The sequence below is a fragment of the Polypterus senegalus genome, chromosome 3, assembly GCF_016835505.1.
Source record: "Polypterus senegalus isolate Bchr_013 chromosome 3, ASM1683550v1, whole genome shotgun sequence".
Classification (NCBI taxonomy): domain Eukaryota; kingdom Metazoa; phylum Chordata; class Cladistia; order Polypteriformes; family Polypteridae; genus Polypterus; species Polypterus senegalus.
In genome coordinates, this window is record NC_053156.1 from 101,663,753 (window position 1) to 101,686,330 (window position 22,578).

The 22,578-nt window shown below is 35.9% G+C and overlaps 1 protein-coding gene across 3 annotated transcripts in view; it reads right to left on the reverse strand.

Annotated features, from left to right (window-relative positions):
• dlgap2a (discs, large (Drosophila) homolog-associated protein 2a) overlaps positions 1-22,578 on the reverse strand; it is a 1,338,703-nt gene that overhangs the window by 74,408 nt on the left and 1,241,717 nt on the right. For all 3 annotated transcript variants that reach the window (XM_039747697.1, XM_039747699.1, XM_039747698.1), the window contains one exon: positions 450-669. In XM_039747697.1, coding sequence (XP_039603631.1) covers positions 450-669 — 220 coding nt within the window. The remainder of the gene's footprint in view (positions 1-449; positions 670-22,578) is intronic.

A 22,578-nucleotide genomic window follows, 5' to 3' on the forward strand; every position in this document is an offset into this window, starting at 1 on the left:
TACAGCACAAGTTTTTTTCCCCCCCTTTATATACAGTAAGTCCGTGCGGTGCTATAATTCATTGTGTGCTGAAACTCTGACATGCATTTTCATCGAGGCTTCCCAGGTTCAGATGTCACTGCCTTAAAGTAAAAGCAAGCCTCAGTTTAATATTTGACTAATGCTTGCTATTGAGACAGCAGCTGACCTGCACTGTGATGATATATTAAAAGTGTATACTTAGTTTTTCATTTTGTATACATCTGCAAAGTTAATTGTAACTGAATGTAGTACTGATATTCTGCTTGTTCTAAGAATTAATGCAAATAAATTAACAAGAAAAACGCAAGTTGGTTTTCTACACAGAGAAGTCAACAAGTAAATAAGTCTTTTGCTGCATGTGCCAGGCAAGTGTTTGTATGTTTTCTTATGCCTTCATTATTGTCCTCTTGTTTTAAGCATACTGTTACCTGTTGTGGATCTGAGAGTTGAGGTGACTGTGGAAGATGTCATTGAAGGTATGCAGTCATCATCCTGGGAGTAACCAGCCTGAATTGCACGTAGATAACTGTGGCTTCGAGTGCGGAAACAGCCAGGCAGGTCCAAGGCATCCATAGCCTGAGATTCTACTTCACTAAAAACGGACTCGCAAACTGATTCAAACTGGCCATTGATCTCAGTCTCACTCACCTGAGAGACAAAAACAGGAATAGCAGTCCTTAATTTTTCCTCTTCCTTTCTCTTTCTGATTCTGACTCTTCCCCTTTGTATAGTAAATATGAAGGAGTGTTAGCAAAATCCCAGCTTTTGAACTTCAGAAGAATTTTAAAAGACGCAAGTCAATGCTTCTACTGTTTTAAGATGCACTATCCCATTTCGTAGAAATATTTTCATGAATGAAACACAGCCTGGAAAATGCACTTTCAGTAACTTATTGTTTCAGCCTGCTAAACCAATATATTGTGCTACAAAAAACACAATCTATGTCAAATGAGTGCACATATGAAGGAAACCGTGTGTGTATGAAAATATATGGAAAGAAAAGAAGAGCAAAGGTACAAACACAGCCAAAAATAAAAAGAAATAGTCACAAATAAGCAAAATTTCACAATCACAAAAAAAATTATTTCATTTCCATTATAGAGTCAAAAAAGGGGAAAGGGAGATGCCTACCCCTGAATAAAGCAGCAGTCTAAAACATAAAAACATGGGCATAATCATTCAAAACTCTGTAAATTTAGACTATTGAAAATAGTTAACCTGCATGGATCTGGCATATGAGAGGAATCTGGAGTACTCTGATAAAATGCATGTGAACATGGACACAAGTTTAAATTCCACAATGTCGTTTGTACTCAAGACTCTGGATGTATCCTAATTACTGTACCAAGATGTTGTCTATATTATTAAAAACAATTAACTGAAACAGCATGCTATGCTAAATAAACCATTGCTAAACTAACTGAAATGTGTAATTAACCCTTTTATTAGAGATTTTTACATTCAACTTTTCCTTAAAAGGGTTTGCTATTTATTACACCTTTGTAACTGATATGATAGATGAATAATAATTATTTATTTAAAATGAACATGTGTAAACTAATAAAGGTATGTACAAGCATATTAAAATAAATGCATTTACATTTACCACAGATTAACTATTAACTACTTGAGCCTTTGACTGTGGGTAAAATCTCAAAATTATGCTAGTAAATATTTATGACTTGCAAAACTGTAAGCACAATCATAGTGATTTAAAAAAAGAATATTGTAAAAGGTATAAAATCACTTGCCCCTTAACATTGAAAAAGTAACATTTTCATCTTAAATATGCTATTTTAATAGTTCTGGATCTTTCTTGTATTGAAATTTTTTATGAAGGAAAACATTCATTGCGTTATGAAAGAAGATATTTCTAAAAGTTAGCTTAGATTTTTAGCTTAGCTAAAGTGGCAACTCCATTAACACTTGTGTCTCTAACCTTAAGATAAAGATCCTTAATGAGCAAAGAATGGTATATGAGTATCAAGGTAGTAGTAAAAAGGATTATCCCAACAGGGTTTTGATTAGGTCCGAGGCTTACTTTCTCAGCAAAGTTTGCTAATATATTCACTGATATGCCATACATTAGAAAAAATATTTATGGTAAATTTATAATGAACATCTAAATTTTAAATCTTTGCTTGTATGTATTATTGTCTGATGTTGCATTTAATGTGTGACATATTTGTATCTATGTATATTATAATTCTTGTTGGTACTGTACCACTGTTGCTAGTCTGTGAAAGAAAATGCAAATAAGAATTTCACTGTACTGTGTACACATGATAAAAAGCTTAAACTTGAAGTATGATAATGCAAAACAGGAAGACTGGGAAAAACAACTATTAAGTTGCATACTATACCTGTTAAAATAATTCTGATGCATTGATTTGAACAGGTCATCTTAAAAAACATTTTAGTATTACTATTTTTTAATGATCAATTCTTCCTTCACAACCAGATGGAAATACTACAGTATATTTGAAATGCTGAAAACTTCTCTGAACCTTTTTTAAAGTTCTTTTACAAACAACAATCATCTATAGGTAGCTGTGTTCACTGTTTGCTAAAATGATGTCAGCAAGATTAATTGAACTTTTATGATATAATGACATGATTCCATATATTAGTGTAATTAAGTCACCTAGTCCAAAACAGTATGTTAGGGATGGAGCCTATCCTGGCAATGCTGACAGCAAAGTCAGAATCAGCCATAAATGAGATCCCAGCCCATCTCAAAGCACATGTCTGTACACTTGGACACTCTTACATAGCAGCCAGTTTTAAAGATACTGTTTGACTTAACTTGCATCTTTTCTTGGTTAGTGGAAGGCACGAGATCACCCAGACAAAAATGGCTATGTTGTAGAACAACACTATATAAATCACAGCACCTTGTAAATATGCATATGGGTACATGTGTCAAACGCCACCCTGAAACATCCATATACGGAGCATTCTATTCAACCTTATCCATATGCAGTCACAATGCTGCAGAACTTCAATTGGCTGGTAGAACTGCCTTGCTCCTGACACATCAGAAATCTTGCCACCCACATTCAAGAGTATCTGGATGTTCTCCACAACTCAAAGCGCAACATCATGTATGGCTTTATAGCACTCTCCTCTGTGTACCTGGGATCAAGGAAAGCTGTGAGACACTCTTGTCTGAGTGTTTAGTTGCTATTAACCTATTGAATACTGGCAAAAACTGAGGGCTCAGCCATTTACCTTACCAGCATGTCAGACACCAATTACAGCACCATCACATCTGCTAAAGCTACTTTGCCACAAAATAAATGAATTACAGGCTAACCCAGGCCACGGAGACACAATGTTTCTCAGTCACATCTCTGCATCACACATGACTTGTTAATGGAATGTAACTGGTCACAGTTAACAAAAACAGTCTCATTCTTGCTTATTGCAATATGAGTGCAGTAAAGTGCTCTGATTATATTAGGAGAATTGGACACTGCTGCAAATTGCCTTTTTCTGTTGGCAAAAACATGTTTTATTCCATACTCCGCAACCCCACCTTAAAAAAAGTGGACGTAGCGCCTCACAGGTCAGTTAATGGCCTCCAGTATAAAAGGCATGATGGAGTGAAGCTTGGCTGAGATATTCCAGATGTGTCAGCCAGATTCTCTGAGAAGTAACAACAGGTAGCTGATATGAACTGGTGAAAAGCTAAAAGTTCTACACTGCAAATATATTTTTGTTACATCAACACACATAATAATAGCAGCTTGATGGTATGAATTATTTGAATTATTATGTGTTAAGTCGTCATTTAGCTGGTTTGGCTACATTTACCTACTTGATCACTTTCCAGTTACTCCAAAATGCTGCAAAGATATATGCATGCTCCCCCATCGAGTTTTCTTTTATAAAATCCTGATATTTGCGTGGAATGTTGCATATGCACTTTAAATTCTCTGTGCGTAGGTTAGCTTTATAAATAAACAGTTCTTCTCTGACAGTAATAGTGAAGTAATGAAGAACTGCTATATTTTTAAATTATCATCCTGAGTTGATCATTTTTTGTTGTGAACATTTTCTTATGGAAGAAATTGTGTTTGCTTGCTTTACTGAGGACAAAAAGAACCCAAATTTCCTCCTATTACCTGGCAATAAAGCAACCAAAAAAAGGCAAACTGCAAAGAAATTACAAAATTTTTACTTAACTAGAAATAAAATTCAGGCTGTTGATTACTCCTGTAAACATAATACACAAACTTGTAATTTATTTAATAATTCAAATGAGTATGCTATCAATAGTAAAACAATCTGATATATATTAGGATGTATATGGACTACATTTTAGCTGTCTTATAGTTATGTTTGTATTCACAAAATGAACATAGCTTAAGGTCCAAGATGGAAGTTGGATAGGGGTTAATTTAAAACAAATGTCATTATGTATTACCTCACAAAGGAACTAATGGATATGCAGAACAAGTTACAAAAAAAAGGGTTGAGGACCTTTAAGTCAAATGTGTATGTAAAATAAACTAACTCAGGCTAACATTTCTGCTGCAGCTGTAATATAAAATACAGGTACAATTCCATTACAACAAACTCCCAGGGACCTAAAAAATATTTTGTTGTAATGAAAATTTCGTTGTAATGAGATTCTGTATTTGTTACTATAGTGCTTTCTTTAACTTGCGTCCAGGCGTTTACAATCATTTCAATAGCTTCTTTCGCATTCATTTTAATCTCCTCCTGCCTACAAGTTATGCTGATGAGAATTTTTCTCAGCATTTCCTTGCCATAATACACATTCGGGGTGCGAATGATGCCCAAATCCAATGGCTGAAGCACTGCTGTGCAATTGGGTGGGAGGAATTCCATCCATCCATCCCTTTTCTAACCCGCTGAATCCGAATACAGGGTCACGGGGGTCTGCTGGAGCCAATCCCAGCCAACACAGGGCACAAGGCAGGAACCAATCCTGGGCAGGGTGCCAACCCACCGCAGGACACACACAAACACACCCACACACCAAGCACACACTAGGGCCAATTTAGAACCGCCAATCCACCTAACCTGCATGTCTTTGGACTGTGGGAGGAAACCCACACAGGAGAACATGCAAACTCCATGCAGGGAGGACCCGGGAAGCAAACCCGGGTCTCCTAACTGCGAGGCAGCACCACTACCACTGCACCACCGTGCCGCCTGGGAGGAATTCAACACGAACATTATCTAAATGTAGAAGCATGTTGTGGGTAGCACAGTTATCAATCATGAGCCGAATCATCCTTTTCTTCTTCATATTGTGAGGTTTCTGAACTCTTTTGAACCCCCACTCCCCACCCAACGGGAACGACACGCTGAAGTGCATCCCGAAGTCTAATTGCAGCATCTGTGGAAGATTGTTTGTCTGTTGCAGGGCCAGGGCAACACCAGGCTCATAGCGCTGCAGTGAAGCGACACAGAAGCAAATCATAAAAGATCAGGGTCGCCCTATAAGTCCCAGTCTTGCACCCCAAAACATGAGGCTTAGTCTCAGTACTTTAGCAAAACCAGCTTTATTCAGCTTGAAACAGGAATGGCACACTTATTTATTGTAGCGTGATCTGCCACTCTGCTATACACAGACACAGCAGTCAGGGTCGTGGCCAGATCATTGACCAAGTAAACCTGTTATCTGCATTTACAATGTTTCTTGCATCATCCATCAATATCTTTTCTGTTTGCTTTAGCGGAGACACGCAGCATAGCTTTGAGCCACACTCTTCAGCGTGCTGTCTAGTTGGGGGAGGTCCCAAGAGAATTTACAAACCTCACATTTTCTTGAGTGCCGCATCAATAGGAATGTTTCTTGAAAGAGCATCACTGAACCACATAAAAACTGCTTTCTCGACATTTCTTCTTTTTTTGCTCAGTCTTTCAAGAAAGTTGACAGCATTGATGGCAAATTTTCCGAATTCACTGACAACGTCTTTTATCTTTTTGCCGCAATCGAGAGCTGCAAAATGTACATTTTTTTTTCTAATATGAACTGTAATCGTTTTTTCATGTCTGCCATTTCTATAGGAGGGTGACAATGAGTTAAATTCCAATGGATGTTTTTCAAATGTTGATGAGCAATAAGCAAAAGGTATCACTGAAAATCACCGAAAACAAACACGGCAAAAAAAAAAAAAAAAGTACGAGAAAAGATCGAAGAAAGAAAAAAAATTTACAATGTTTCTGTTTGGGGGATCGTTGTGCAAAACTGAGCTGCAACCACAGAACTAACTGCTCTGTGGATGATTCATTCAGGCATTTCAAGGTCTTTTGGGTACTTTGTTGTAATGTAAGTATCTGCTGAATGTACTTCGTAGTAACAAGATTTCTATAGACTCGCGTCATATGGGGAAACTGTCGGAACCATAAAAATTACCTAGTTTTTAATGAAAATTTCATTGTAACGGAATTTTACCTGTAGCTTCAAATATTTTAAATTGGAAACACATTATAATTTTATAATTTATAACTCCTGCATCCAATACAGAGACACAGAAAGCCCAATATCCAATACCGTTCAAAAATTATTTAAAAAATAACCAGCAGAACATCAGTACAATTCTTTCTATTTATTTTATTTCTCCTGCGTCCAAGCTAACTTACATCAAAACAATACCCATGTATACATGAGGTGTCCCATTGGTGGGAAACCACCATATTTCAAAGATTTTTGTGCATGTTGCAATAAATCCACAACTCTGTCAAATGCAATTATATTTTTTTCATACCCAAGAGTGTCTTCTTTCAAATAAATCATAAGTTTCTGTTTTGTCTGCTATCTTTCATTAGTAAAATATGCACTTTGAACATTTATATGCTAAGGCAAGCTGCAACTCACAACTTGCTTGCTTGTCCCCTTTCAACAAAAGGATAGTCAGCTCCATGCAATATTTTTTATCTTGGTCCTAATCAAGCTCACAACCCCATAAATGCCCCCCAAAACCCCACAGGGAGGAAGAGAGGAGTGTGAATACACACAGAAACTAAAATCGAAGAATGGCTTTTCAGAGGTTGGAGTGTAATTAAAATCAATTTACAACTTATTTTGTTTGCATAGAATTGGTGGAGTGAGGGAATGGATTACAGTATACTGTGAATACACATATGCTCATCATACAGCAATGGCCACCTGCAACCCAAAAGAGGCTAAGAAACAGTAGTTTAGGTGTGTATGTTTGTGTGTTACTAGCTCTAGGGAACGGGGCTGTTCTTTGCTCTGCAACCAGGGCTGTCAGCAAAGGCATGATCTCCACCTCCTGTAACTCCACACTGGAGGATGCTGGTATGAATATATATGTATGTATGCATTTAGTTTACTCCAGACATGAAATGCAAGAAAAAATCAAAAACAAAATAAATCAATAAATGAAAACACTGCAACAAAAGGCAGGGAAAATAAGGGTAATTTCCAGGACAAGAATCCAAACCTACTGTACAAAATGTAATTTTCCTCTGTGTCAAGTGATAAACATAAATTGTTTCAAGGACTGACATGAAAAATAATTTTGAAGGTAAAGGTTTTGGTTGAATATATAATATGCACATTGTAAAATAATTTACTTATTACGTCAGAGTGATATACAGTATATTGTGTATGTATGTTTTTAAAGAATTGTGTACAGTAGATATGTTATTTATTATTTTCTGGCATTACGTGAAAACATTCTATGGAATGAAAGTGGAGGGAATGTTATTTTGTACAAGTGGATCGTAATATTTCTGATTACTCATCTCAAATAGGTGTTCAGAAAAGTAACTTTTTTCCTTCAAATATAGGAGTTTATACATTTAAAAGCATATTTTAAATTACTGCAAGCTGTTTAAAAGGTTTTATTTGGCTCACAGATGACATCTGTTCTACACCTCTGACTTTAAGGGAAAACACAGCAAGTTCAACTATATTGTGTGTGCTGTTCTTGACTCAAGGGGCAAGATAATGAAATAGATGATTAATAGTCCCAACTTTCCTGATCTGACGGTCTTTGTGTATGATGCTTAGGGGGGAGTGCAGAAGATGGAATCACAAAAAGGGTGGCCATATCATGTAGCTTTTTCTTCCTCGGGTTTGAGAATTTAATCATATTTTTTAATGGTATGCTTAAATCTTGCTATGATTACTGCTGATAACATTTTAGTTGTTTGCTTACTGTTTATCAATTTTGTAATTTAGCAATAATGGTTTATATAACTTCCATAAAATCCACAAAATAACTTTGATGTCATTTTTGCAAAGGTATTTGGTGCATTTTCTTATATATTGCTTTCCAGATATAATTTGATAATTTATGAACACTTTCAAATTGAATAGTTTGTTTCTGTGCATCTTTGTATTGTAATCTGCAGTGTACTGTAATTGCTTTAGAGAATGATCACTATTAATGTGCTGGTGTGTTAATGAATCCAGTAAGCATTTACTTGGGTAAAAGAAACTATTTTTCCATGTAATAAGAAATGCTTCTGATGCTTTTATGTGATTTTATCCAAACAAGAAAGCAACTAAAGTTTTTCTATTCTTTGTTTATTTAGATCTACTATGTACTATCATTTTACACATTTGTTATATTTAGTTTTATAATTTTTAACATTTCTATTTGTAAAAAAAATCCTCAAGTCTATTCCTTATGTTTACCTGTAACCATGTATATTTTCAAACAAAATCCACTGCTTTCATAGAGTTCATGATATCTGCAGTCTTTAGGATGTCCATGCGGTTAACTTCTTGTTATTAGAGTGGAATATATATTTGAATATTTGCTGATTTCCTTTCAGGGTCTAAATGTTTATTTCCAACTGCTCTATTCCCCAACCTAACATGAAATACAATTTAAAAAATTAAACATACAAATTAAATGGGGCTCCTAGAAATATTACATGGTTATACTGGTCACATTTCACCTTACTTCTAGCTTGTAGAGGAAAGTAATTTTAAACCTATGAAAGGGCAACTGATAGATGAAAGGACTTGGAATAGACCACCAAGATTGTGTGAATAGTGAATGAACTTGTTGAACAGAAGAGCTGGGGGAACTTTCAAAAAATGGAAAACATATAGTTCAATATAATTTGTACAAATCAAATCATTTGACATCATGAACAATGGAAATGATTAATGTAACAGCCAGTATTAAATCCACCCATCCATCCATTATCCAACCTGCTATATCCTAACTACAGGGTCACGGGGGTCTGCTGGAGCCAATTCCAGCCAACACAGGGCGCGAGGCAGGAAACAAACTCTGGGCAGGGCACCAGCCTATCGCAGGCCAGTATTAAATATTATAATATATTCTGTTACGTGCCAAAATATTAATTCAGGAATATTTGATAGGTGTAACAACCAGTGTTAAATATGAAAACATGTTCTGTTCCATGCCAAAATACTAATTTTACTTACTGTGCAGATTAATGTACAGTATATTTAACAGTGTTATTTAGTTTCTTACACAAGTGTGAAAATTTTTTTAGATGTTTAATTTCTAGTGTGCATTTTAAGCTTTAAAACAAGAGGAAAAACAGGAAATATGCACTCTGTTTCATTATTTAAGCAAGGTATCCCTTCACTGGCCCCAAGGGAAGTACCTTACCAGGCAGCTTTCAGAAGATGTTGTTATAAACTCAACACACAGACAACTCACAGAAGTCATGCATTGCCTTTCTTTGCAAAGGGTTTCTTGGACTACTTATGAATGAACAAATGAACATGAACAATGTTATATGTTTTTAAAGAATTTTAAATAGTAGTTATTTTTTTGTTGTACTAATAGTACATTTTTGATGAGAAAAAAGACTGTCGAGAAACAAAGGAAAGCACTTCCAGTTTATCCTAAAATGAATAAGACACCGTGGAAAAATTTCTCATCATTAGCAAAAAATTTTGAATAAAATAAAAACATATTAAATCTAATCATGACAAAATATGTAAATGCTTTTATTACTAAGTAACTAAAATTAAAAAGAGTCCACAAGGTTCTAAAGGACTGCTTCACAATATATCTGTATTATTGAACATGCATATTTATTTACTTACTTAGGATGGTGAGTAATAAAATCAAATAACTTATACAAACACAGGACGGCAGCATTCAGTGATACTGCTATTTTGACCACACTGCTCTTCCTGGACATGGAACATAACCAAGTGGTTAAGTAGTACTGGGCAACACATTAATATACTACAAGTAATGGACAGTAACAAACGCAATACAACATTGTAGAATATGAGCAGCCAAATAACCTGTTTAAATTACAATATGAACAAGGATAGTCTGAGCTACTGATTACTGATACTGAGATAGGAATTTGGAGAGAAAAGTGCAGATGGACGAATTAAGCAAATTATTATTCGGCAATAAATCTGCATCAAAATTGGAGTTTCATACATTTTTTGATTTGTAAAGTTAATTGCAGAAAAATGTAAACAGCAAATTACAGACTGTTGTGGCATGTGGCTGAGGGTGGAGCCCAGCCGGGACGCCTGAGGGAACCGTATGAGGGCTGGTGCCTCCTCCCGACCACAAGCGGTGACCGCCTTAGTTTTGTTGGTGGCCTCGGGTAGGGGGCTTGGAAGCCCAACCCTGTAGGGGCCCGTGGCCACCACCAGGCGGCGCCCTGGTGCCTGAAGAACCCTGGAGCCCAGCACTTCTGCTACACCTGGAAGTGCTGGGAGGAAGAAGAATGGGGACACCCAGAGGGCTTCCGGGTGCGCAGCCAGCACTTCCGCCACACGGGGGCGTGTCCACGGAGGAATGCCGGGAAGCAGCTGGAGCTCATCCAGGGTGCTATAAAAGGGGCCGCCTCCCAACAGTCCAGAGCAAAAGTCGGGTGGAAGAGGACGGAGCTGGAGAGAGGACTGGAGGCGGCCAGAAGAAAGGCACTTGGGACTGTGTGAAAGGACCAGACTTTTGGGGGATCGGTGCTGGAGGCACTGGGTTTGTGCACTGGACACTGTAAATATTGTAAATAGTTTTGTGGAAATAAACGTGTGTTGGGTGAACGAATGATGTCCGTCTGTCTGTGTCCAGGGCCACTTCCACACTGTATACAGATGGCATATATATGACAAAGGAAATTTCATGTAAATTTCATACTTAGAAAGTGAAAATATTTGGAGGAATTACAGGAGTTACAAAGTACGTCATTAAGGCAGGCAAAGGAATCCTCACAGGCCAGACCTGGAAAAATTCCAGTGTTAAGGACCAATAAGCAAACCAACGGAAGAAAAATTAATCTTTTTTTTTTAAGCAACCTAGGGTGGACGCTAGCTTTTATTCTAAAATTTTTTCATCAACTTGTATACAAGACCATTGAAGGAAATACAGGAATATATTTTGCACAAATGCTAATAACTGTTACTTCACACAGGAACAATATATGCTTAGAGCAAGCTGCTATTTAGCTTAATTGAAAGAAACACCTTAGAGAAATGAAAATCTTCATTAATTTATATTCTGGAAAACAGGCAGACAGGAAATGGCAAACTATGCCACCTTTAATACAAATATTTTTCTTATTTATTTTTTCTATAGGTATCAATATAATGTATGCTTTTATTTAATTAAATAGCATCACTGAGCAGATGATTCCATTACTGAGTTCCTTTATTTTAGTTTTTTTTTCATGTTCACCTTTTATTAGTAAGAAAAAATACCACCAGTTGCTTTGAATAGCTATTTTTTGTTCTCCCCTAACCATGAAAAGCATTAGTACATTAGTTTCATTTAAATTCTATAAAAAAGCATTAGCCCATAATAAAGCAGTTCACAAGCTTCTTTATTTATGCATAAGTCCAAGCTTACTTCTACTTGTCCTATAAGCGGTTTCCAATTAACCTAACTCATTGTGTTTTGAGATGTTTCAGAGTAGCTGAAAATACACACACACATACCCATATAAAAATGTGTATTTATTTATCTATACTAATAAAAGGCAAAGCCCTCACTGACTGACTGACTCACTGACTCATCACTAATTCTCCAACTTGCCGTGTAGGTAGAAGGCTGAAATTTGGCAGGCTCATTCCTTACAGCTTCCTTACAAAAGTTGGGCAGGTCGAAATTCTACGCATAATGGTCATAACTAGAAGCTATTTTTCTCCATTTACTGTAATAGAGTTGAGCTCGAAAGCCGTGGGGGGCGGAGTTTCGTGTGACATCATCACGCCTCCCACGTAATTACGCAGTACGTAGAAAACCAGGAAGAGCTCCAAAAAGCGCTTAAGAAAACATGCATTATATAATTAAGAAGGCAGCGAAACAATTAGAAGGAGCGAGTGACATATAAAACCATATTCAGCGGCTCACGCGAACTGACGCAGTGCGCAGACAAAAAGCAACAGTTCCAAAGAGTGCTGAACAAAAACCGAATTACACTGCTACGCTCAAATAGATAAACCACACGCCGTGGCGCAATAGTAGAGGCTTCGCCTCTAGCACCGACGTCTGGGGTTCGATTTCCGAGAGAGGATGCACTGAGTATGTACGCACGCATTTTTATTCATTTTAACTTCGCATCCCCTTGGTTTGAGACATATGAAAAAATATGCGGTTAACGCAGAAAGACAGATCACCAATTGAAGCTTTATGAATAATGGATACTTTATTCGATCAATGATTGTTTTGGTAAAGCCATACTCAGTGTATTCATTAGATGAACGGTAAAAAAGTAAGAGCGAGGGGAGGGTAACTTATTGAGACACGCAGGCAAAACCACAATAGCACGCGGGCTCGATGTACTGTAGTGCGCGTCAACTCGATCTGAATTGCGCGATCACATTCGAAAAATATATCTTTTCAAGTTCTATTTAGTCCATATGTGTCAAACTCAAGGCCCACGGGCCACATCCGGCCCGGCGTGTAATTAAATCCGGCCCGCGAGATCATTTTATATACTGTATTATTGTTATTAATGGACCGGGGAGATGAAGCGCTGGTAACACAATAAACTACAGATCACATAATGCAGCGCTTCAGCTGCCTTGCCGAACACTTACTGCGTAAATCTAGTCTAGCTTATGATGCTGCAAGTTATTGCGAAGCTAGCCCACATGATACCGAAGAGAAAAGGTGATTCTGAACATAGAGCCTTTAAAAACCGATGGGAGGCTGAGTATATGTTTACTGACATTGCCGGTAAACCCGTGTGTCTCATTTGTGGAGCTAATGTGGTGGCACTATGAGACAAAACATCAAGATAACCTGAAATACCTGAATGCAATGCACAAGATACAGAAAGCAGAAGAGTTAAAGAAGAATCTGACACTTCAGCAGACATTTTAACCCATGCAAAATCACAAAGTGATTTCAAGTGAAGCTACCTTTATGGGAGACACAAATGCACCAGTGCAACTTGCCCCACTTTCCCTGTTGCCAAGTAATGTTGAACCAAGTCGGCACAACGGTGTTCCCAAATACACATTTTGCTGATAAACTGAGCGCACTGCGCACTGAGTTCGCACGGCACTTTGGTGACTTTGAAGAACAAAAAAAGAATTTTCAGTTGTTTCACAACCCATTTGCCGTTGATGTGGAAACTGCACCTGTGCACATTCAGATGGAGGTGATTGAGCTGCAGTGTAATGGCACACTGAAGGCAAAGTACGATACTGCAGGGCCCGCACAGTTTATTCACTCCATTTCCGCACAAATGCTCCAGCTCCGTCTACATGCGGCTCGAACCTTGTGCATGTTTGGTAGCACATATCTGTGTGAGAAGCTCTTCTCAGTCATGAAGACTAACAAAACAGCACACAGGAGTCGCCTCACTGATGAGCACCTGCAGTCCATCCTGAGAATCTCCACAACACAGAACCTCACACCAAACATAAACGAACTTCTTGCCAAAAAAAGATGCCAGGCGTCCAGCTCTGATAAAATGACATAAGAGCAAAGACAACTGAATGATTTTGATTTGTTATTGCTGAAAGGAACAAATTTTATTTATATTTCCAGGTTTTGTTATGCACCATGTTCATATTTGAATTTGTATAATTTTGACAGGATATATTTTTATGGAGAGCAAAATTTATTTTTTATATAAAATTACATAAGAGTAAAGAAATTTGAATGTTTTTTCTTTTAACGTTTACTTTATTTCTAACTTGTATAATTTAGACAGGATATATTTTTATGGAGAGCAAAATATTATAAGTTATTTAAGGTTTGAGTTGATTTATTCTGGAATAATATTGTGTCGACTAAATAAAAATTCCTTCTATTTAAAATTTAAATAGAACTTGAACAGAAACGATAGTTCATAATATCCACGCAGACTTGTACGCAAGAGCGTGAGTCATCCGTTTTAACAAGCAGCGTATTGCACTGATATGAAATAGCCTGCCCATTTAATTATTTGTATATGTGTGTGTGTGTGTGTGTATATGTATATGTGTATATATGTATATATATATGTATATATGTGTGTGTGTATATATATGTGTATATATGTATGGATATGTATATATATATATGTTTATATGTGTGTGTGTATATATACTGTATGTATATATATATATATATATGACAGCAACACTCATCACTCACAACAATGACAAAACAATTACATTGACAATCATGTTACGTTATTTTCAAAATGTTTCCTTTTTTTTTCATTACTTCTTTAACACACTACTTCTCAGCTGCAAAGCGGGTATTTTGCTATATATATATATATATATATATATATATATATATATATATATATATATATATATATATATATATATATATATATATATTGGCCAAAAGTAGGTTTGCAGCTGTTCATATAGAAAAAGACATGCAGGTTGTGATTATTAAAATGTCTTTATGAAATTGCCGGCCTTTCATACTCACAATTGTAAACCTACTTTTCCGCACCCCTGTATATAAACCAGAAATGTGACGGCCTACATCCAAACAGATTCAGTGCCTTGGTCCTCTCCAACAACATCCCAAAAGTAATCCGTCACTCTTGACTTTGTATCATTAATCCTAATGTTTACTATAATCCCATGTTGGGATGTAATAATTCTATAGTGGGTTTACCTATAAATGTGCACTGCATTAGCACTATAATAACGAACCATGGTCTAACTAAAAATGCAGTATAAATGCAAATGACTTAATTACTATAATCTGTGTTAAGATGCTATAACACAGATTCTACTCTATTCTTCCAAGGCATTAAATGTGGCTTTACTCAATATTAGAGTACCTACCAGTAAGACTTTTTACATTAGGCATCTTATCAGTGATATGAAAATAGATTTTCTTACATTAAGTGAAATGTGGTTCAGCTCTGATGGTCCGGCAGTGTTAATTGAAGCTGTACCTCAGAATTACAATTATGGTCATTCAGTTCACCAAGGCAAAAAAGGTGTTGATTTAGCGAATAGTTACTTGAGCTGAATAAACTGTAAAGATGCCATTTTTGGTACTTTCAAATCTTTTGAGTATCTTCACATGATTTTTCAAGGAGTGTCATTTTCTCTTATATGGACTGTTTATAGACCTCCAAAACTAAATGCGTCTTTTATTGAGGAATTCTCAGACTTAGTGTCTATGATAATAACTAACTATGATAAGTTCCTAATTGTAGGCAATTTCAGTTTCCATGTGGATAACCAGTGTGACCTGAAAGCAAGAAAATTCATGAATTTACTGCACTCTTTTGATCTTAGTCAGCACATCAGCCAGCACACACAAGAGGGACACATGTAGGCGTTATTTATTTGAAAGGGTTTAAAAGTTGACAGGAGGTAGGTCAATGATATTGGTATATCCTTCAATTTCTGCATATTATTTCATGTAGAAATACCGGTAACTACAACTAATTAGAAGTGTGTTGTTAAAAATATGTTATTTTGATTCATGAAAGAATTTAAGAAGTTCTCCAGCACTGTCATACCTTGGAAGAGTGTCTGATCTAAAGAGGACATGTTGGAAGGCATAAATAACTTAATATAACAATGCAGTCTGCTATGAGAGTCAGTCCTTTTTCTCTAAAATTATAAATGATAATGTTGGTAATCCAAGAGTTATATTCTAACTATTGATCATCTTTTAAACCCAGCACACTCAACGAATGCCTCCTAATAACTAATAGTGAAACATGTAAGGGGTTTGCCATATTTTTAAAACACAAAATAAATGATGTTAGAAAAAATATTATAGTACACCCCCCCCACCCCAAAGTCAACCCTGTCAAACACCAGCATGCTTTTTCAAGCAAGTTACATTTTTTCACTGAAATAGATTTCCCAAACTGTGTAGAATAAATGCTCAGATGAAAAACTTCCACCTGCATCCTTGACCCAGTACCAAGAGGCTTTTTAAAATTAGTTTCCAATGTCCTAGATTATAGTGTACCTGAAATAGTGTCATCATTAGATAAGGGGTATTCTGTGACCATCTAAAGACTGCAGTTGTTAAATCCTTGCTCAAGAAAAATAATCTAGAGTCCTTTGTATTTGACAACTTTAGACCAATTTCTAACCGCCCTCTCTTAAGATAAATTCTAGAAAAAGCAGTTTTTAAGCAGTTAAATGAATACTTGCATAAACATATTTTGACAAGTTTCAGTAAGATTTTATAACAAACCATTGTATAGAAACTGCACAGGTTAAAGTAGTAAATGATTTGTGGGTTAATGCGGACTGAAGTCATATATCTGTTCTTGTTCTCATAGACTTGAGTGCAGTATTTGTCACCTTAGACCACAGTATTCTTATAAATTGCCTTAGACAATAGGTGGGTCTCTCTGGCTGTGTCTTAAACTGGTTTCAGTCTTATTTAACAAGTACAAAATTCTTTGTTAGTTTTGGTGATTGTACTTTAGAGATCTATTATATTGTATATGGTGTACCACAAGGATCTATTCTGGGTTCGCTGCTTTTTTCAGTTCATATGCTTCCATTAAGTGAGTTACCACAGCTATGCAGACAACACAAAGGGTTTATTTATCAATACCGCCTAATGACCCTGGATGCTCTTAACACTCTGATCTAATGTTTTAGCAGTATTCTTTTGTCTCAAAGTGAATAAAGAAAAAATCGAAATATTGCCAAATATGGAAAGAGCGAAGGAATTCAGGTATACTCACAGTAGAAACATTTGTGCCGTTCCGTGCCTGAACAAGAACCATCCTCCCTTCCTACTCCCCCACTGGCCTGCACTTACACTGCGCTTAAGCATTCTTGGCCTGGGCATGCTTTCATCATCACCATGTGCTGTTGTGTAAAGCCAAAACAAGAGCTGAAAACGGAGTGATAACATGCATGTCAAAATGATTTTTCTTATTTTGTGGTTTATTTTTAGTCGTGTAATGCAGGATAACACTCTAACCTCTTGCAGGTTTATTGAGTTTGCAGAGCAGTGCTTTGCTGTTAATTATATTGCATGTACGAGAAGATTTTTACTGAGACAAATGATTTTAAGGGAGGAATTTGTAGCTTTTCCTGCCAACTGTAACTCACGTTCATCTGCAAGGTGAGAATAAAAACCTGTTTTTAACTCAAATGGTATCGAATGAAATGACGTTGGATCATTGACATCATGTCTGGGTTCCATGCTTGGCCTAAAAGAAGCAGCGAGATGGCCTTTTGCTGTTATGCACCTAAAATCTGGAACACTTTACCAAAAGAGACATGCCAGGCTAATACTGTCAAACATTTTAAAAAATTGCTAAAAAATTATTATTTTAATTTGTCTTGTTACATTTAGATGTAATCTTAATAGACTATATAGGTGTAGAATTTGCAAACTTTACTAATCTCTGCTTTTCTCTGTCTTCTCCTAATCAAGGCACCGTGCAGCCTCTTGTGATTCTGGAATGAAAGCGGGTGACCTGGCTTTCCATGAGATCAACTTCATCGAATCCTCTCAGACAAAGCCTGGAAACAATGATACAGGAATATCCATCCCAAAGAAATTTGATAGCAGATACACACTGGATAAGAGTAACCCATCATTGGTAGGTGGCAATAACTAAGGTGTATCTGTCATTGTCTAGGGGGCAACCATCTGGTCTACTTAAACAAAAGTTAGAGTGTCCCCTTGTACTGGGGATTAATAGGCTGTGCAGGTATTGCTCATAATCAGTGCTTAAACATGTGTGTGATAAGCTTAAGGCATTCAAACGTAGGCCAATGTATAACAAACTTTGTGAGTCGCATTTACCCTATGATATCGCATAACCTCAGTAAGATAGTTTACAGAGCTATACAAATTTTATGTGATTGTGCGAAAATTGGCCACAAGGATGCTATTTATACATTTACTCCTGGAACTTTATCATCTGACACATTAAATTTTAATTGTATATAATTTATAACACAGAAAAGAGTCCTGAACAACTGATGGTTAGTAGTTAAGTTTTTAAGGAAAATTCTGTGAGATTGTAAATTTCATATGACAAAATTACTCTAAGAAACTGACAGCCTGTGAAAATGAAAGTAAAACAAATATATACAAACAAATAAAGTAATATACTCACATTGTTATTTGTGAAGTGGTATTAGCTATGAAATGAAAAATGGAAACATGTACATAGTGAACTATGAAGTTTAGAATATTTCCATGTCAGCTACATTCACCAGTAGAGTAATGATAGGTCATTTAGGCAGACACTATTCATTTTATAGTTGGTTTAAAGCTGTGTTATGTATTTTTAATAAAATACTTCTATGATACTTGTTTAAAAAGGGTATGTAGATGAAATACACTGCATAGTATGGATACATTTGTCCAAATATAAATATAAAACACTAAATATATGTGTAATTAACTTAGATCACTAATAGAGATCGGTTTTCACTTTGGCAATGAAAAGTCTATTTCTGTTGATCAGTGTCAAAAATGGCAAATTAAATCAATTGCAATTAAATCTTTACAACAATAAAATGTAAACACTTCCAAGGGGTGAATATTTTTAAGGACACTGTAATTATCCATCCTTTTGTGTTGATAACATAAATAAACCTAAATATTTACCATTTTTGTGTTAGGGTTAATTGTGCTGTTTTCATGTTTGCCTAGAAGGGAAAAAATAATTGTCACTGTTACACATTTAGAGGTTTATTTTCTAAGTAACGCACTAATTACATACTGTGCAGGCACATATATTGTATTGGTAAAAAATGAACATGCATTAAACAAACAATATTCACTAATTTAGAAGAGAAAAAAAGAAAATTTGCACAAATGTAATATTGGAGCATAAGCCTAAAAATCCAGTTGCAATCTTTATCTGCCTGTTAAGTAATACATGTTCAAATCATTTCAATTTCATCAATAGATATTTTTAATGTAAGATAACACAGCTTGTGTAATTTTGTTTCATAATTTAGCTTTTACAGTTCAACATAAATTGTAGTGTCATGCCTTTGTAACTGCTGACTGTTGTATCATGCATAGACAGAAGGAAATAGCATACTGTAATATATACTGTGGGTAGCAGTTCTGAAAATAGATTAGTAAGAGGTGCAACTTTAAAATATTGACTCAGATGCATTTTCTAATCCTCATTCCATTTTACTTTTAAAGTGTTGATGACACCTGTCAATCTTTTGAGCTCCTATATCATATGTTGTGATTATACGAAAATGCTGACCAAATATGAAGACCCCTAGCAGAGGGAGGATGCAAGGAAATGACAGACTTCATGAGATACAAAAATTGGTTTAGACTGAAACAGGATTTAAAAGAAAACCCTAAAGCAGTATAGAAAACAAAGAGACACATGTACAAATTCTTAAAAGTAATAGGTTACAAAAAAGTATATTTCAATTAATTTCTCTGATGAATATGGGGTACTGCATCTTGAAACATTTAGCACACATCTGAAGTATAGAAGCACTTAAAAAAAATCTTTCTCTGAACTGTATTGAATACTCAGCCTGAATCATATGAAATGAGCTTCACACATTTTAATGTCTGTCAATTCCAGTGTTAGCGTTATACCCAGAACAAGAAGATAATATGGCTAAGGCATGCTGGTTTTCAAACCATCCATCACAGTAGTGAGTGATATGACAAAAATATCTGAGTCAGACAATTTTGCTCCATTTAGATTTGAGCAATTATTGATTAATATGTAGTTTGAAGTTTTTATGCATTTCCTTTATTTTAATGCTTTCAGTTCAGCTGCCCCCCACCTAAAAAAAGGCCAGTTTGAATCATTTCAACCATTTCAGGTCTATCTAACAAACCAAAGAGAGATAGAATATTATAAGATTAGTCTTTATTCTAAACATCACCCCAGAGACCAAAATCAAAGGGAATCTAGGTGCAGACATGCTATCCAAAAATCAAGCGATAGCAAGAATGGCACAGATCATTCAGCATGCTTTCCCCTACTACCCCTTATGAAACTGTCCTTTAGATTTTATGATGGAGTGCAGGACTCTGAAAAACATTGACAACATTCTTTGTAAAAGCAACAGTAAAGGACAGTTCCTTAAGTGTTCAAGAGCAATTAGCCTGGTTATTGAGTTCATTTTTGTTTCTTTTGATAAATTCATGCATCCAGAAACTGGAATTTCAGGCACTAGAAAACAACTACATTACACTCCTCAATAAAGCATTTTCATATCTTAAAATGTGATAATTTTGGACAATACAAATACGCTGATAAATTATCAAAAAACGTAAAATACAAAATAAAATGCAAAAAGTTAAATTTTATATTTTGTCCCTTTAATAATTTGGACAACAATATTGAGGTTTCAGCTGTTTTAATATTTAAAATTGTTTGGCTGGCAAGGATAAATGCAAATACTTCATGATAACCTGAAGTATATGAGATTGCTATTTAGACTGTTTCAAAATAATATATAAACCTTTTCACTTCAGTACTGGCATGGATTTAGCTTTATCATCTTATGTGGGGCTTTACCATTTGTAGCTTTCCGTCTACCTTGACATTTTAATTTTTTTTTGGATGGTATGAGGACTTTTACATTTAGGACACAACAGTCACCTATCATTGTCTTTCTGTGGTCCACAGCTGTATTAAGTGATTGAACATAATATAAATATATATTTTGGTTTTTTTTTTCTTAATAAATATACAGTTTGCTTCTATAGAGTGGTTTAGACCACAAGCCCTTAAGTTACTATTTTGAAATGATGATTTTTCATTGATACTAGCACCATTACTTGTAAATCTCACTCTCCTTTAAAGTATTTGCAATATATTTCTTAAAAGCAGCCTTATGCAAAATTACCTTGGGGTGCTTGTGAATCATGTCACATTTTGCTTTTGGACTCCCTGATTAGACAGGTTTTGAGAACTGAGGTACAATTTTAGCATGGAACCTGTGCACTGCTCCTGAAACTTACATAACCTAATGTTTATGTTAGTGCTGAAAGACTGCTGAAAAATATCAATTTTATTCTATATCAAGACATTTATGCTTTAATGTAGTGAAATATATGTTTTAGAGGAGACATGGATTATAAGGATGAAGACTTTTGTAACATGTAGCAGAAGACAACTAAACTATACTTGACCATCTTTAAAGACATTTTAGGTATAGCAAATAAATAAAATGTTTATATACGGTGGGATGCAAAAGTTTGGGCAACCTTGTTAATAGTCATTATTTTCCTGCATAAATCGTTGGTTGTTACGATAAAAAATGTCAGTTAAATATATCATATAGGAGACACACACAGTGATATTTGAGAAGTGAAATGAAGTTTATTGGATTTACAGAAAGTGTGCAATAATTGTTCAAACAAAATCAGGCAGGTGCATAAATTTGGGCACCACAAAAAAGAAATGAAATCAATATTTAGTAGATCCGCCTTTTGTAGAAATTACAGCCTCTAAACGCTTCCTGTAGGTTCCAATGAGAGTCTGGATTGTGGTTTACAAAACATCTCTAGTTCATTCAGGTTTGATGGCTTCCGAGCATGGACAGCTCTCTTTAACTCACACCACAGATTTTTAATTATATTCAGGTCTGGGGACTGAGATGGCCATTCCAGAACGTTGTACTTGTTCCTCTGCATGAATGCCTTAGTTGATTTTGAGCAGTGTTTTAGTTGTCTTGTTGAAAGATCCAGCCCCAGCGCAGCTTCAGCTTTGTCACTGATTCCTGGACATTGGTCTCCAGAATCTGCTGATACTGAGTGGATTCCATGTGTCCCTTAACTTTGACAAGATTCCCAGTCCCTGCACTGGCCACACAGCCCCACAGCATGATGGAACCACCACCATATTTTACTGTAGGTAGCAGGTGTTTTTCTTGGAATGCTGTGTTCTTTTTCCTCCATGCATAACGCCCTTGTTATGCCCAAATAACTCAATTTTAGTTTCATCAGTCCACAGCACCTTATTCCAAAATGAAGCTGGCTTGTCCAAATGTGCTTGAGCATACCTCAAGCGGCTCTGTTTGTGCTGTGGGCAGAGAAAAGGCTTCCTCTGCATCACTCTCGCATACAGCATCTCCTTGTGTAAAGTGCGCCGAATGGTTGAACGATGCACAGTGACTCCATCTGCTGCAAGATGATGTTGTAGGTCTTTGGTGCTGGTCTGTGGGTTGACTCTGACTGTTCTTAC